This window comes from Eschrichtius robustus, chromosome 4 (assembly GCF_028021215.1).
Source record: "Eschrichtius robustus isolate mEscRob2 chromosome 4, mEscRob2.pri, whole genome shotgun sequence".
Classification (NCBI taxonomy): Eukaryota; Metazoa; Chordata; class Mammalia; order Artiodactyla; family Eschrichtiidae; genus Eschrichtius; species Eschrichtius robustus.
In genome coordinates, this window is record NC_090827.1 from 126,616,808 (window position 1) to 126,631,931 (window position 15,124).

At 38.3% G+C, this 15,124-nt stretch overlaps 1 protein-coding gene across 1 annotated transcript in view; it reads left to right on the top strand.

The window, feature by feature from the left end:
• The window catches only part of UGT8 (UDP glycosyltransferase 8), an 84,637-nt gene that overhangs the window by 21,815 nt on the left and 47,698 nt on the right, over window positions 1–15,124 (top strand). Inside the window, exons 2-3 of the mRNA XM_068542319.1 lie at window positions 3,136–3,164; window positions 4,358–5,181. Of these exons, the coding sequence (XP_068398420.1) occupies window positions 4,360–5,181 (822 nt within the window). The 5' untranslated portion in view covers window positions 3,136–3,164; window positions 4,358–4,359. The remainder of the gene's footprint in view (window positions 1–3,135; window positions 3,165–4,357; window positions 5,182–15,124) is intronic.

Sequence of the window (15,124 nt, forward strand, 5' to 3'; positions counted from 1 at the left end):
TAATCTTGAACATCTTTCCGTGCCGTTAAATGTTCTTTTACAGGGTTGTTTCGGGGCTGCATTGTATGCATGAACGACAATTTATTTAACCAGTCTCCAATTGTTGGGAATCTAACATATCTCTAAATGTTTGCAATTAATAACAGTCTTCTCCTGCCCTAAATAATGGCTTCATGAAAATGCTTATAGAAGTTAAATGTCTATTATGTATATTGCAGGCTGTTTTTCTAGGATATCATTTTTCATTTACTTTTGTTTATAGTGCATTTAATACATCCACATCCTTTTTTTTATCATCTAGTTTATTTTCTTTTCATTATATTTTTAGGTTGCTTTAAAATTTTTTCTTAAACTAGTAAACTTTACTTTTTAGAGCAGTTCTAAGTTCACAGCAAAATTGAGCAGAAAATGCATAGAGTTTCCATATCCTCCCTCCCCCTGCACATGCACACCTCCCTCCGCTATCAACATCTTGCACCACAGGTACATTTGTTTTGATCAATGAATGTTGGCACATCGTTATCTCCCAAAGTCCATACTTTACAGGGTTCATTCTTGGTGTTGTATAGTCTGTGGGTTTGGGTAAATGTATAATGACATGTATACACCATTGTAACATCTTACAGAATGGTTTCACTGCCCTGAAAATCCTCTGTGCTTCACATGTTCATCCCTCCCTCCCTTGCAACCCTTGGCAACCACCAGTCTCTTTAGAGATTGCCTAAATCTCTATAGAGATTTGCCTTTGCCAGAAGGTTATGTAATTGGAATCATACAGTATGTAGCCTTTTCAGATTGGCTTCTTTCATTTAATAAATATACATTTTAATTTCCTCCCTGCCTTTTCATGGCTTCATAGCTTATTTCTTTTTTAGTGCTGAGTAATATTCCATTATATAGGGGAACCACAGTTTATTTATTCACTTCACCTAAGGTGGTGTACTTGGTTACTCCCAAGTTTTGGCAATTGTAAATAAAGCTGTTATAAACATTCCTGTGTAGGTTTTTGTGCAGACATCTGTTTTCATCTCCTTTGTGTAAATACCAAGGAGCACAATTGCTGGATCATATGGTAAGAGTATGTTTAGTTTTGTAAGAAACGGCCAATTTGTCTTCCAAAGACTGTTTTGCATCCCCACCAGCAATGTATGAAAGTTCCTGTTGCTCCACATCCTCTCCAGTATTTGGTGTTGTCAGTGGATTTTGGCCGTTTTAATAGATATATAGTGGTTTCTCATTATTGTTTTAATTTGCATTTTCCTAATGACGTATGATATGGAACATCTCTTATGTTTATTTGCCATCTGTATTTTCTTTGGTGAGGTGTCTATTAAGGTCTTTGGCCCCTTTTTATTTATTTATTTATTATTTATTTATTTATTTATTTATGGCTGTGTTGGGTCTTTGTTTCTGTGCGAGGGCTTTCTCTAATTGCGGCAAGCGGGGGCCACTCTTCATCGCAGTGCGCGGGCCTCTCACTATCGCGGCCTCTCTTGTTGTGGAGCACAGGCTCCAGACGCGCAGGCTCAGTAATTGTGGCTCACGGGCCCAGTTGCTCCGCGGCATGTGGGATCTTCCCAGACCAGGGCTCGAACCTGTGTCCCCTGCATTGGCAGGAGGACTCTCAACCACTGCGCCACCAGGGAAGCCCCCTTTGGCCCCTTTTTAAATCAGGTTGCTTGTTTTCTTATTGTTGAGTTTTAAGAGTTCCTTCCTTATGTATCTTGGATAACAATCCTTTTTTCAAATATGTCTTTTGCAAATATTTCTCCCAGTCTATTGCTTATCTTCTCATTCTCTTGACCTTATCTTTCTCAGAGGAGAAATTTTAATATTAATGAAGTCCAGCTTATCAATAGACACATTCTGATACTTCTGGACTAGCAAGAATCTCACCGTTTGTTGGTAGTTGCGTTAGTCATTCTGTTATCCATGAAAGTGATAGTTCTGAGATTAAGGTGCTGTTGTAATCCTTCATAATGAACTTTGTATTTGAACAGCGAATAACACGCTTGTGCAAATGATGCTTCTTTGTTGGTGATCAGTCTTTTTTCATGAAGACATATGCAGGCCTAGTAGACATTATTTTTAGAAGATATTTTATCACATGAATATTGGTATTTCTGAATAGTTACTTTTAGAATTTTTATGTACAGAATCTATGTACTTTTTCTAACCTTATTTTGGTACAGTAGCCACTAGTAGTAATTTAAAATCAGTTCCTCAGTCACACTAATCACATTTTAGCTGCTCCCTAGAGGCTACCATATTGGACAGTAAGGAGACAGAACATTTTCATCATGACAGATCGTTGTATTAGTGCTGTTCTAGAATGTAAGCAATTGTGCATTAAATCGTCATTTTGTGCGATTTCTTTTTACTTTGCAGTAGTTACTAAAATAAAATAAAAGGAAAAAAATAAGAAACATGGTAAAAGGATTTGTTTCCCTACTATTATTTTTTGTTTTCTTTCTTAGTGATTTATGATAAAGTAATAGTTTTAACTGCAGCTGAAGGAACTGAGTCTACTCAGCTAAATGCAAAACACAGTCAGCAGAGCAGTTGCCTACCATTGGTCCATCATCCTGCATGTCTTCTTGGACATGCATGTAGTAACAGGCACTATTAATCACAGCAGTGGACAGTTCTGCTGTAATAGCTGTTTCTACATAAATCTCACTCGTAAAATTAATAACATGTCTACTTAAAATTCCTAATTTTTCCTCCTTGGCATGGGAAGGAGGCTACACTAGGGAGACACATTGGAGAGACAACACAGGAGGATAAAGACCTGGAAAGTTTTCTCCAAGATTGGCTACTTAATTTTCTTCCTTCAGTGACCTTGTAATTATAGAATAAACTTACTTTATTGCTACGTAAACAGTGTTTTCTCCAAATTTATTTTTTTAAAGCCCTCACGTTAATTCAAGCAACATTTAGCATAGACTTTTATATGTTTATAAAGCATATTACTTCTGTTTACTCTTAATGATGTAGTATCATTTAGAAATGGTTTGAAATTTTCCTTGTAATGAGAGAGGGAAAAAGCACCTGGAAATATTTATAGTTTAATCTTGGTATTGGAAGAATCTATCATTGCCTGCTATTGATTTCTTCTTTTTTTTTTTTTTTTAGGTTGCTTGCAGTGTTTGAATGTTGAGAAGGTATAGTTGTTTAAACTGCATTTACATGGTGGGAATTTGTACAAGTAGGATGATTAATATATGATAATGAGTAAAAATAGATATTGATTTGGTGATTGCATATACATCTATTTTGAGTTGTTCCTTGAAGTAAAAGTGTCCAGTTCTCTTGGGTAACTATTGTTCAGATCTTTCCCTATTTGGAGGCTAATTTAGAGTCTAAGTAAAACTTATTTTGGATAGGTAGGGGGAGTTTGCACACTCTATGGCCCCCATAGGTATTATTTCTAAAAAATGATAGAGGATGAATCTAACTATTGTATATACTCTATTAACACAAAAGAATAGAAGAAGCATTAGCCATCAAGGATACAGCCATCATCTGACTTGCCCTTTGCACCTGAGTTACAGGTACAACACAGGAAGTGTAGTCAAGGACATAGTCACTCATCAGTCACTTCTTTCACAAACATTTAGTGAGATCCAGTTAAATTTCTTGAACTTTTCTATTAAAAGTTTCTCTTCTAGATAATGCCCTGAAATGAATCAGCAAATTGGTATAAATTACATAAACAGAGTCTGCCAGGATACTTAAGGGTATTTAGATAAAGGAGAAAGTCACATTCAAGGTCATCTTTTCCTGTGGAAAAATGTATTTTCTATAGAATTACTACTTGAAATAGTTGTTTTCTAAAACATAATCTTTCTTTGGTGTGCTTTAGTCATAACTGGGAATGTTACTGGTGTGATAAAATGATTTAAAAAGAGACATACATGCTGATATACCTGGAAATAAAAAGTCTTGGCTCTTTTTCCTGGGATTAACAGTGATGTTCAATTAAAAGATAAACAGATGTTTCATAGATACCTCATAGCTATTATTCAAAGAAGAGAGATCTTCTGTCATTCAATCTTATAGGTTTCATTTCAAATTTTAAAAAAATTATTTCTCCATTATTGATGCAATTGTGTGTTCCAAAACTGATACATTTTAAATATATTTCAGTTTATGCCAGTTTTGCTGTCAATTCTATACTTTAAAAAATACCTTTCAAAAATAAAGAGGCAACTAGAACAAACATTGGGATAATTTTTAAAAGCGATCCTTAGGCAAAGTACTGGATCAGCAGATACTTTGAAAAAGTGTCTTTATGGTTGTTTTGAATGGTAAGGGTTGCATTCTGTTTTCAGTAGTTTTCTGGTTGTCATTTCAGCTATGAAGTCTTACACTCTGTATTTCATGCTCCTGTGGAGTGCTGTTGGGATAGCGAAGGCCGCCAAAATCATCATCGTGCCGCCAATTATGTTCGAAAGCCATATGTACATTTTCAAGACACTAGCCTCTGCCTTGCACGAGAGTGGGCACCACACAGTGTTCCTCCTCTCTGAAGGCAGAGACATCACGCCATCTAATCATTACAGCCTCCAGCGCTACCCAGGGATCTTTAACAGTACCACCTCGGATGCTTTCCTGCAGTCCAAAATGCGGAATATTTTCTCTGGGAGGTTGACAGCAATCGAACTGTTTGACATACTGGATCACTATACCAAGAACTGTGATATGATGGTTGGCAACCGTGCCCTGATTCAGGGTCTAAAAAAGGAAAAGTTTGACCTGCTGCTGGTGGACCCTAATGACATGTGTGGGTTTCTGATAGCTCATCTTTTAGGGGTTAAATATGCTGTATTTTCAACTGGCCTTTGGTATCCTGCTGAAGTAGGTGCTCCTGCCCCATTAGCTTACGTCCCGGAGTTTAACTCACTCCTCACAGACCACATGAACCTGCTGCAAAGGATGAAAAACACCGGCGTTTACCTCATTTCCAGATTAGGGGTCAGCTTTCTGGTTCTTCCCAAATACGAAAGGATAATGCAGAAGTACAACCTGCTGCCGGAGAAGTCCATGTATGACTTGGTCCACGGGTCCAGCCTGTGGATGCTGTGTACAGACGTAGCACTGGAGTTTCCGAGACCCACTCTGCCTAACGTTGTCTATGTAGGAGGGATCCTCACCAAACCGGCCAGCCCACTACCAGAAGTAAGGTTTGCTGAGCTCCTTGGGAATCTTTTCTAAATAGAAATGTCAATTTGTCAGCTTTGAGTTTTAGAAGAGATAAGAGTTGGGCATTGTCGGGTAACAAATGCTATTCTAAAAAGTGGTTAAGACACAGAGCCTACCAAGGTCCCTTTATCTGTGGGTGCCTCACTCCCCTGGAACGCGTTCCTACAGCATTTCGGTAATCCCGAGAGGCCACTCTGCCATATGGTCAGTAGACTGGAAAGTAGAGTTTTGATTAAGTTATAACTGTAGTATAACAGAGAATGTAGTTAGATAGTTCGTTTTAATGAGTGTAAGTGATTTTGCTTTTAATTAAACACAGAGATCCTTCTGATCACCCCCAGAAAGCACAAACACAGTTGCCTGCATCTCGGTTAGGTCCCGTGAACTCAAATAAGTAGGATGACATGAATAGTGGTTCTTCTTTCAGCCGTCCTGGCCGCTAGAAAGTTTATGTCCAGCATTGAAAATGAGGTAGTAACTTCCATTAGCCTAGGAAGCTAACGAATTTTAAGTTAGTAAGCAATTGTAACTGTTTAAAGAAATCATGCCCCATCGTGATTTCATTTCAAAGATGGAATTAATTATGTTTTAACAAAACCCTTCTACTCTGAGTCAAACCTGAATTCTTTTTGCTGGCTGAGCTGTCAGCACACACCCTTGTGTTCTGTTCTCCATCCTCGTTTGTTTTTTTATTAGGTATCTCAAACTGACAGGAGCCATATTGCGTATCGGTTGTTGTAGGGGATTTTCTAACCTCAGGTTGACTCTGGATTTAATCTCAACATCTAATGGCATTTACCAGAAGTGTAGGGCCTGTTCTATGATTTTTGCTATTGCAACCATTTCTACTCTTAAAATTCTTAAAGTAGCCACTCACAACAACTGTTAAATTGTTCATCCCTAACTCTGGTCACTACATTTAAGAAAAAATCTGCCAGGGCCTTGATGAAGAGTAAATCTAGTTTTCTCCTATAGGTATCAGGTAAGCACAATCACTAGGCAGAATTTTCTCATGGGGAAATAAGGTGATTGGAATGTACAGCCTGTACACTTCTTTAACACCTCCATTAGCAGCATATTTAATAAATAATACTTTGATATAGTTCATGTAACATGATGAAATAGAACTTGCCAGATCTTTCGCCCATAAACCCTAGATGCCGCTGGTAGAGGCTGTGAGAGTGAGCTCAGGCCTTCTCTCTGACACCAGCTGTGAAGGATAGGGGTTAGTCTCAGCATGTCTCAGCCATTTGTGAATTTACTTAAGCCCACTTTGAATCCCAGATAGTCTCTGCCAGAGTCACCGTGTGATGTATTATCCCTTTGCTAAGGGTAACTAAAATCAAACTTCAGAAGCAGCTTCCAAGAGACCTGGAAGCAAGTCTGTCTCTACTTTAACTGAGTCATTCGTAATGCCAGGCAGATCAACCGTACTCCCTCAAATCTTCATCTTTTCCCAAACAGGGTACTGCCCTTCTGCTTGCTCCTTTGGGTTTTTGTTCGAATGCTATCTCCCTTCTTCAGGTTGAAGAAGGAACCAATGATAAGGAATCTTCTGATTGCCTTTTTTTTTTTCTTCCATCCCTGTACATTTTTCTTGAGTTGCAACAGCTTGAACTATATAAGTACAGAATACTGTTGTACGCTTAGTCAAATAGCATGTGTCCTCATGCCTGTTAGTTTCACTATGGTAGTCCCCCCTTATCTGCAGCTTCAGTCATCCTCGGTCACCCACGGTCTGAAAATATTAAAATTCCATCAATAAGCAATTCATAAGTTTTAAATTGCACATCATTTGGAGTAGTGAAGCTTGATGAAATCTCACGTAGTCTAGCTCTGTCCTGCCCAGAATCCCCAGCCATCCACATGGTCTGCTCCTGACATCCAGCCATTGCCATCGTAATGGCTCCATGATCCAGCATCGCTTGGAGCAGCTGAGCCTCCTTCTGATGTATCATCATCAGGTCAACAGTAGCCTAACTCTATGTCACAGTGCCTACGTCATTCACCTCACTTCATCTGATCACGCAGGCATTTTATCATCTCGTGTCCTCACAAGAAGGGTGAGTAGAGCACAATAAGATATTGAGAGAGAGAGAAACCACATTCACATAATTTCTATTACAGTATATTATGATCTATTTTATATTAGTTATTGTTAATCTACTGTGCCTAATTTATAAGTTAAACTTCATCATAGGTATGGATGTATAGGAAAGAACATGGTATGTATAGGGTTCAGTACTCTTCAAGATTTCAAGCACTCACTGGAGGTCTTGGAACGTATACTCTGTGGATAAAGGGGGGGGGCTACTGTACCTTGTTTTACTTTAAAAGCATCTTTTGTGTGGTTTTTGGAGCCTCATATAAGGTTATTACCCAAAATGTTTTCTGATTTGCCATGATTTCTAGTTTGACACTGGCTTGACCTACTTTGTGGGCTTTCCTGTTCTTTTTTCCTCTTTGGGCTTTTTGTAATGATTCTTTTGAAAATGTGCTCTTTATTTACAATTATTGCTTTAGCTGTGACAGTTAGGTGTCACACTCAGATACATACACATCTGGCATGTGCATGTGTTATTTATGTGGACCAGATAAGTATATTATCATCATGGAAAATCTGTTCGGTTATAAGTGTGAAGGGCCTTTTTCACTTCAGTGTGCCATTTACAAAGTTCTTCAATAGGGAGTATTTTGAAGAATGATGTGTCTTATCCTTTCATATATTCCTCACAGTAATGAGGCTTTATATGTGTAGGAACATGTGTGTTCCTATTGCGATTTCTCTAGTAGATTTGTCTGATACAGTAAACTGTACCTCAGGTTTCTAAAAGTTAATGAGTTTCTCAAATGCCTGTATTACTTACAGGTCATGCTTGTGACACTAAAATAATAGAGCCCAGCAAGTGGCCTCCTAGAACACATGATTCACTAATAACAGCTTAATTGTTAACTGCCTTGGTATCTTACACTGGCAATGGATTAAATTTTCCAGATGTCTGGAAATGATTTGACAGTGGGATTTCATTTCACAACCTGGGATGAAAAGATAGAGAAAATGTCTAAAAGACATTTTCCAGGCGCTTTCATAATGTTTGAGCCCAAAGAAACTCTAGAGAGCATCTAGTTCAGCTCTATTTTTCCTCCTCAAAATACAAAAATTCGTTTGTCACATAGGAGATTAAAAGAGTTTGAGTGTCTCGTCCAGGCCGGAGTTTGTGGCACAGCCAAGTGAATTGTTTTGCTATTAAACAAAGCCAAGTGGATTGTTTTGCTATTAGTTAGATATTGTGTCAAGATGCCTGCATCTCTTGTCACTCATTTTACTCATTTACACATTTATAGTGTATACAAAACTATGCAGAGACAATTTTGCTAATCTTTATTTGCTGTCTCAAAGATTGCGAGGACTTAATATAAGAGTCACATTACACCATTTGGACTCTTCCTTGTGCTTTAGAGATTTAATGATAGAAATCAGGCAGAATCCAAATGCTTTTGATTACAAAATGTTGCATTGGTGTAGAGTGAAGAAATTGTCTGCCTTGATAATAGAATCATTTCTAAATGCATGCGCCTAACTTATCATACTATTTACTACCGGGCTGCCTACAGTAGGAGGCCTTAAAATGTCCTTAAGGGGAAGAGGTTTAGTTTGGATTATATCCATATAGTGGCTTATCTCTATCTTTACAGGGTGGTAGAGAATATGGAAACAAATTAAAAAAATAAAAAGCTTTTCTTAGGTCAGGAAGGAGGTCTGTAAATAGATCCCTATCTGATTAGGTCCTTCAAGTATTAAATGTGAATGAAATAATAACATCTTATAGGGGGTGACTGTAGCTTTTAGTGGTTTGATTAGGGGGTAATAACAATAATACTACCAAAGAATAGTACATTTACTTAGGGAGTCTTTTGATGATTAAAATTCACATGTTTCGGGTGATAATTTTTAGATGATTTCCCATTGGTGGGAAGTGGTCTAGCCCTGCCAAGCAGTTGACCTCAGCCCCTTTTCAGCTTCTATAGCCCTGAACCGTAATTGCACCTAATGGATTGTACCTTAATTATTGTTTTTTCACATGGCTTTCTCCCTAACTAGGGTGTGGATGCCATAAAGGGTGGGCAACAAGGTGGGTAACCTCTGTACCCTGAGTGCCTGGAAAATGGTAGCCACTCAGTGAATGTTTAAAATTAAATGAATTGCATCAAAGAGAAATAGTTGCCGAAAAATAGGTGATTGAACTAGTACAACAGTGTTGTTAATATTATAACCATTATTTGTTTATTCCAAATTATGTCCAGATGCCACTGCAGCCATTAAGTAACCAAACGTTCCAGGTTAAGTTATTTTAATGAATTAGAATAGCCACTTAATGATACTGATATTGAGAAAAGGAGATCATCATACATTACCCAACTGGTGAGCTAAATGGTCTCTACTGTGTTCCAAATATACATGTGAACAGGGCTAGTAGTGCAAGTCAGGCCAGCTGTTGCTGTGTTAAAGATGATTTGGGGTGGTATGGCACTCATTTGGTGGACCTCAGAGGTGCTTTATGGCCAGGCTAGGAGTATGAAAGGCATTTTCGTTTCACCATTTGTAGAGACATTCTTAATTTAGGTAAACACAGTCCTGGGGAAAGATACAGATAAGAGATAAACAGATAAGAAAGAGCAAGAGGCCAAGGACAGTGTCATGAGATACTCACTGTTTTGCCATTTTGTAGTTTGCCTGAACTCCCTCACAGAGAAAGGTTTGGGGGGAAAAAGAGATACTGTGCAATGGATTCATTAGATTAACCCCCTTGTGAGCAGATCAGGTTATGAGAAGAAGAATAAAACCAAGAAGCAAGACAGTGGCTTTTTTATTTAGTTTTCATTGAGTCACCTAGAAGCCATTACTTATTATTACATATGGAAATGGAAAGCTGACCTCCCCAAGAGTGAATGGATGTCTAAGCTGAGTTATGGGACCAGAGTCCTTGGGGCTAACAGATTGATCCAGGGTTGCACAGCAGATGTGGAAAATTCAGGCCATTTTAATAGTATGTTGCATATAAGTTATCTCTTGAAATATAAAGCTAGAGATAAAATTATAACCATTGTATCATATTGATTAAAATGTCCCCTTTTAAATAAGTATCATTTAATCAAAATATATATCTTTTATAGTAAGTTCCTTATTTTGGATACCATCACTCACAAATAAGTTTTTAGGATGTCTTCATCCATGCAGTACTACTGTGCTATATTGGTAGCTGTGCAGGGATCAGAAAATTGAGAACTCTAATATTTGGAAGAGATGAATGATTTAATTCCAATTACTGATTCTTAGCTTAAATATTCACCACAACATGATAGTTGGGCACAAATAATAGATTCCCTATGGGAACTCAGTAATGTAAAATGTTGTTGCAGATATTTCTTGCAAAGGTTTTGTAGGTTGATCATATATTTTTGTCTTTATTTTGTAGTAAGAAACCAGATTACCTGGCTAAGTGAATCTATCCAAGAAGTAAATCAGGCACTGTTGCAAACATCAATAAGTTACTGTTTAGTTCACTGATGTGGTAATTTTCTAAGAAGCACTGGAGTTTTAAATAGCTTATCAGTTGCTTCTGTAAGCATCATAGGCTTACAAGGGTTTCCTGATACATAAGGAGACCTGAATATAATTGAAATTGCAGAGTCTGACATGATTTTTAAACACCTTCCTCCCTCTGCTGTTAAGTATTTAAGATTTAAGATGCCCTGCAGAATTGTTCATTTAGATATAAATTCAAATGCTGGCGATGTCAAGGGAAATATTTTTTAACTGGTCATTTTTTACAAATGGTAGTTCTCATAATTAAATTGCTGTTGGCACCAGTTTTTAGAATGATATTCTTCACAAATAGTCTCATTCCAAGCCAAACAGTTCTAGTTTTGAAATTAAAATTGCTACTGTCAATGAGTTTGTCAGATCTATTCCTGAGTGCAGATTTTGACAGAGAGGATGGAGTGAGCGTGACCTTCTGAAGAAGCAGTGACACTGGAGACAAGCTACCTATTGCATAGTTTGTTTACGGAATTTTTTATACCAACTTTCCAGGGGCTGCGGCAAAGTAGCAAAGTGGAAAAACATGGGCCTTTTCAGCCGAATGGTCCTGGCTTTTAGTCCTGGCCTTCATAAGACTCTTTCGGACAAGGGAGGGAGTCAGCCTCATTAAAACGAGGACAACGGTGCTTACCTTGGGGGGTTTCCATAAATGAGCGCAATGGCAATAACTAGTGGTGGTAGTTGTTGCTCTTATTATTGTTGTGATAACTCGTTATTTAAGATGCGCTGTAGTTACTGAATCACTATCACTTGCTGTCGTCCACCTGGCAGATAGAAGAATGGTTTCAGAGGCATAGGGAGTATGTGGAGGAAGTGTGTATGGCGTCACCTCTACTCATTTTAGGGGTTGGCACTTGGTACTTCTACTTCCATCTTGGGGATGTTTATTTCCCTTTCTTTCATTGTCTTTCTCACTGAAGTAGAATGAAAATGACAAGTGAGATAGGTGCCCCTTAGACCATCTGAGTGTCTTAAGAAATGAGCAGAAGCTGACAGGGATGTGTTGTAAGGGCAGGAGAATTAAGGAAGTAGCCCTCTGGTACTTCTGAATGCTGGCTTCTTCAGGTTCAGTGATCCTATCTGTGGTTTTTCTATCCTTTAAATGGAGGAGCAGGGATTCCAGCCCCTCTTCTGCTGCCTCCAGGCTTGTTCCTTCTTCTGGGCTTCTCATTCCTGAGGGACCTTTGGGGAAGCTCCAGACAAATAAATACCTGCCTTCTAGACAGAGATTCTACCCAGATTCTCCTCCACACTCAGGCCCTGTTGAATTAGATTATTAGATTAGATAACCCATAACCCTCAAAAAAAAAAAAAGTTTGAGATTTTCTTCTAAGATCTAGAGTGCAGACTGCAATCAACCTCAGTGTTTATCCTTACTTCTTCCTATATCTCTGTAGCCTGCCCAAGTTGTAGCTTTTGTATACTGTAACTCCTTCACTCTCCGCAGTATTGTTTAGATCAGAATCTCATCACATTCTTGTTAAAACATGGGTTGTAGGGCCAGTTAGGAGATCTGGGATGGGCCTACTAATCTGTAACAAGTTCCTGGGTGATGTTGTTGCTGCTGGTTTAAGGGCTAACCACACTTTGGGAACCACTCATTTAGATTCAGACAATAAGTGTGAACTGTACATTTTAATTACATTATGTAATATATTTTGTATGAGAGTCATTTTTTTCCTGATCATTATAGATTTTTTCTCTTCTAGAAAATTATTTTCAGTATAAATTGTACCACCATAAATGTATGTACATATCTAGATTTCCCTTGCTTTAGGAAGCAGATCTACATAGAATATCCATGTGCAGCCATGTTAATAATAGGTAAGGTCTTCAGTACTAAAGTCCTTTAACTTTTCTCCCTATTTTCCTTTATCTCTATCACTGTTTTTTGTTTTTTTTTTTAACATCTTTATTGGAGTATAATTGCTTTACATTGTTGTGTTAGTTGCTGCTGTATAACAAAGTGAATCAGCTATACGTATACATATATCCCCATATCCCCTCCCTCTTACGTCTCCCTCCCACCCTCCCTATCCCACCCCTCTAGATGGTCACAGAGCACTGAGCTGATCTCCCTGTGCTATGCGGCTGCCTGCCACTAGCTATCTATTTTACATTTGGTAGTGTATATATGTCCATGCCACTCTCTCACTTCGTCCCAGTTTACCCTTCCCCCTCCCTGTGTCAACTACATTCTCTACGTCTGCATCTTTATTCCTGTCCTGCCCTAGGTTCTTCAGAACCATTTTTAAATTTTTTTTTTAGATTCCATATATATGTGTTAGCATACAGTATTTGTTTTCCTCTTTCTGACTTACTTCACTCTGTATGACAGACTCTAGGTCCATGCACCTCCCTACAAATAACTCAATTTCGTTCCTTTATATGGCTGAGTAATATTCCATTGTATATATGTGCCACATCTTCTTTATCCATTCATCTGTTGATGGACACTTAGGTTGCTTCCATGTCCTGGCTATTGTAAATAGAGCTGCAATGAACATTGTGGTACATGACTCTTTTTGAATTATGGTTTTCTCAGGGTATATGCCCAGTAGTGGGATTGCTGGGTCTTATGGTAGTTCTATTTTTAGTTTTCTAAGGAACCTCCATACTGTTCTCCATAGTGGCTGTATCAATTTACATTCCCACCAACAGTGCAAGACTGTTCCCTTTTCTCAACACCCTCTCCAGCATTTATTGTTTGTAGATTTTTTGATGATGGCATTCTGACTGGTGTGAGGTGATACCTCATTGTAGTTTTTTTTTTTTTTTTAAATTTATTTATTTATTTATTTTTGGCCGTGTTGGGTCTTCGTTTCTGTGCAAGGGCTTTCTCTAGTTGCGGCAAGTGGGGGCCACTCTTCATGGCGGTGCGCGGGCCTCTCACTGTCGCGGCCTCTCTTGTTGCGGAGCACAGGCTCCAGATGCGCAGGCTCAGTAATTGTGGCTCACGGGCCCAGTTGCTCCGCGGCATGTGGGATCTTCCTGGACCAGGGCTCGAACCCGTGTCCCCTGCATTGGCAGGCAGATTCTCAACCACTGCGCCACCAGGGAAGCCCCTCATTGTAGTTTTGATTTGCATTTCTCTAATGATTAGTGATGTTGAGCATCCTTTCATGTGTTTGTTAGCAATCCATATATCTTCTTTGGAGAAATGTCTGTTTAGGTCTTCCACCCATTTTTGGATTGGGTTGTTTGTTTTCTTGATATTGATCTGCATGAGCTGCTTGTAAATTTTGGAGATTAATCCTTTGTCAGTTGCTTCGTTTGCAAATATATTCTCCCATTCTGAGGGATGGCTTTTCGTCTTGTTTATGGTTTCCTCTGCTGTGCAAAAGCTTTTAAGTTTCATTAGGTCCCATTTGTTTGTTTTTGTTTTTATTTCCATTTCTTTAGGGGGTGGGTCAAAAAGGATCTTGCTGTGATTTATGTCATAGAGTGTTCTGCCTATGTTTTCCTCTAAGAGTTTGATAGTGTCTGGCCTTACATTTACGTCTTTAATCCATTTTGAGTTTATTTTTGTGTATGGTGTTAGGGAGTGTTCTAATTTCATTCTTTTACAAGTAGCTGTCCAGTTTTCCCAGCACCACTTATTGAAGAGGCTGTCTTTTCTCCATTGTATATATTCTTGCCTCCTTTATCAAAGATAAGGTGACCATATGTGTGTGGGTTTATCTCTGGGCTTTCTATCCTGTTCCATTGACCTATATTTCTGATTTTGTGCCAGTACCATACCGTCTTCATTACTGTAGCTTTGTAGTATAGTCTGAAGTCAGGGAGCCTGATTCCTGCAGCTCTGTTTTTCTTTCTCAAGGTTGCTTTGGCTATTTGGGGTCTTTTGTGTTTCCATACAAATTGTGAAATTTTTTGTTCTAGTTCTGTGAAAAATGCCAGTGGTAATTTGATAGGGATTGCATTGAATCTGTAGATTGCTTTGGGTAGTAGAGTCATTTTCACAATATTGATTCTTCCATTCCAAGGGCATGGTATATCTCTCCATCTATTTGTATCATCTTTAATTTCTTTCATCAGTGTCTTATACTTTTCTGCATACAGGTCTTTTGCCTCCTTAGGTAGGTTTATTCCTACGTATTTTATTCTTTTTGTTGAAGTGGTAAATGGGAGTGTTTCCTTAATTTCTCTTTCAGATTTTTCATCATTAGTGTATAGGAATGCAAGAGATTGCTGTGCATTAATTTTGTATCCTACTACTTTACCAAATTCATTGATTAGCTCTAGTAGTTTTCTGGTAGCATCTTCAGGATTCTCTATGTATAGTATCGTGTCATCTGCAAACAGTGACAGCTTTAC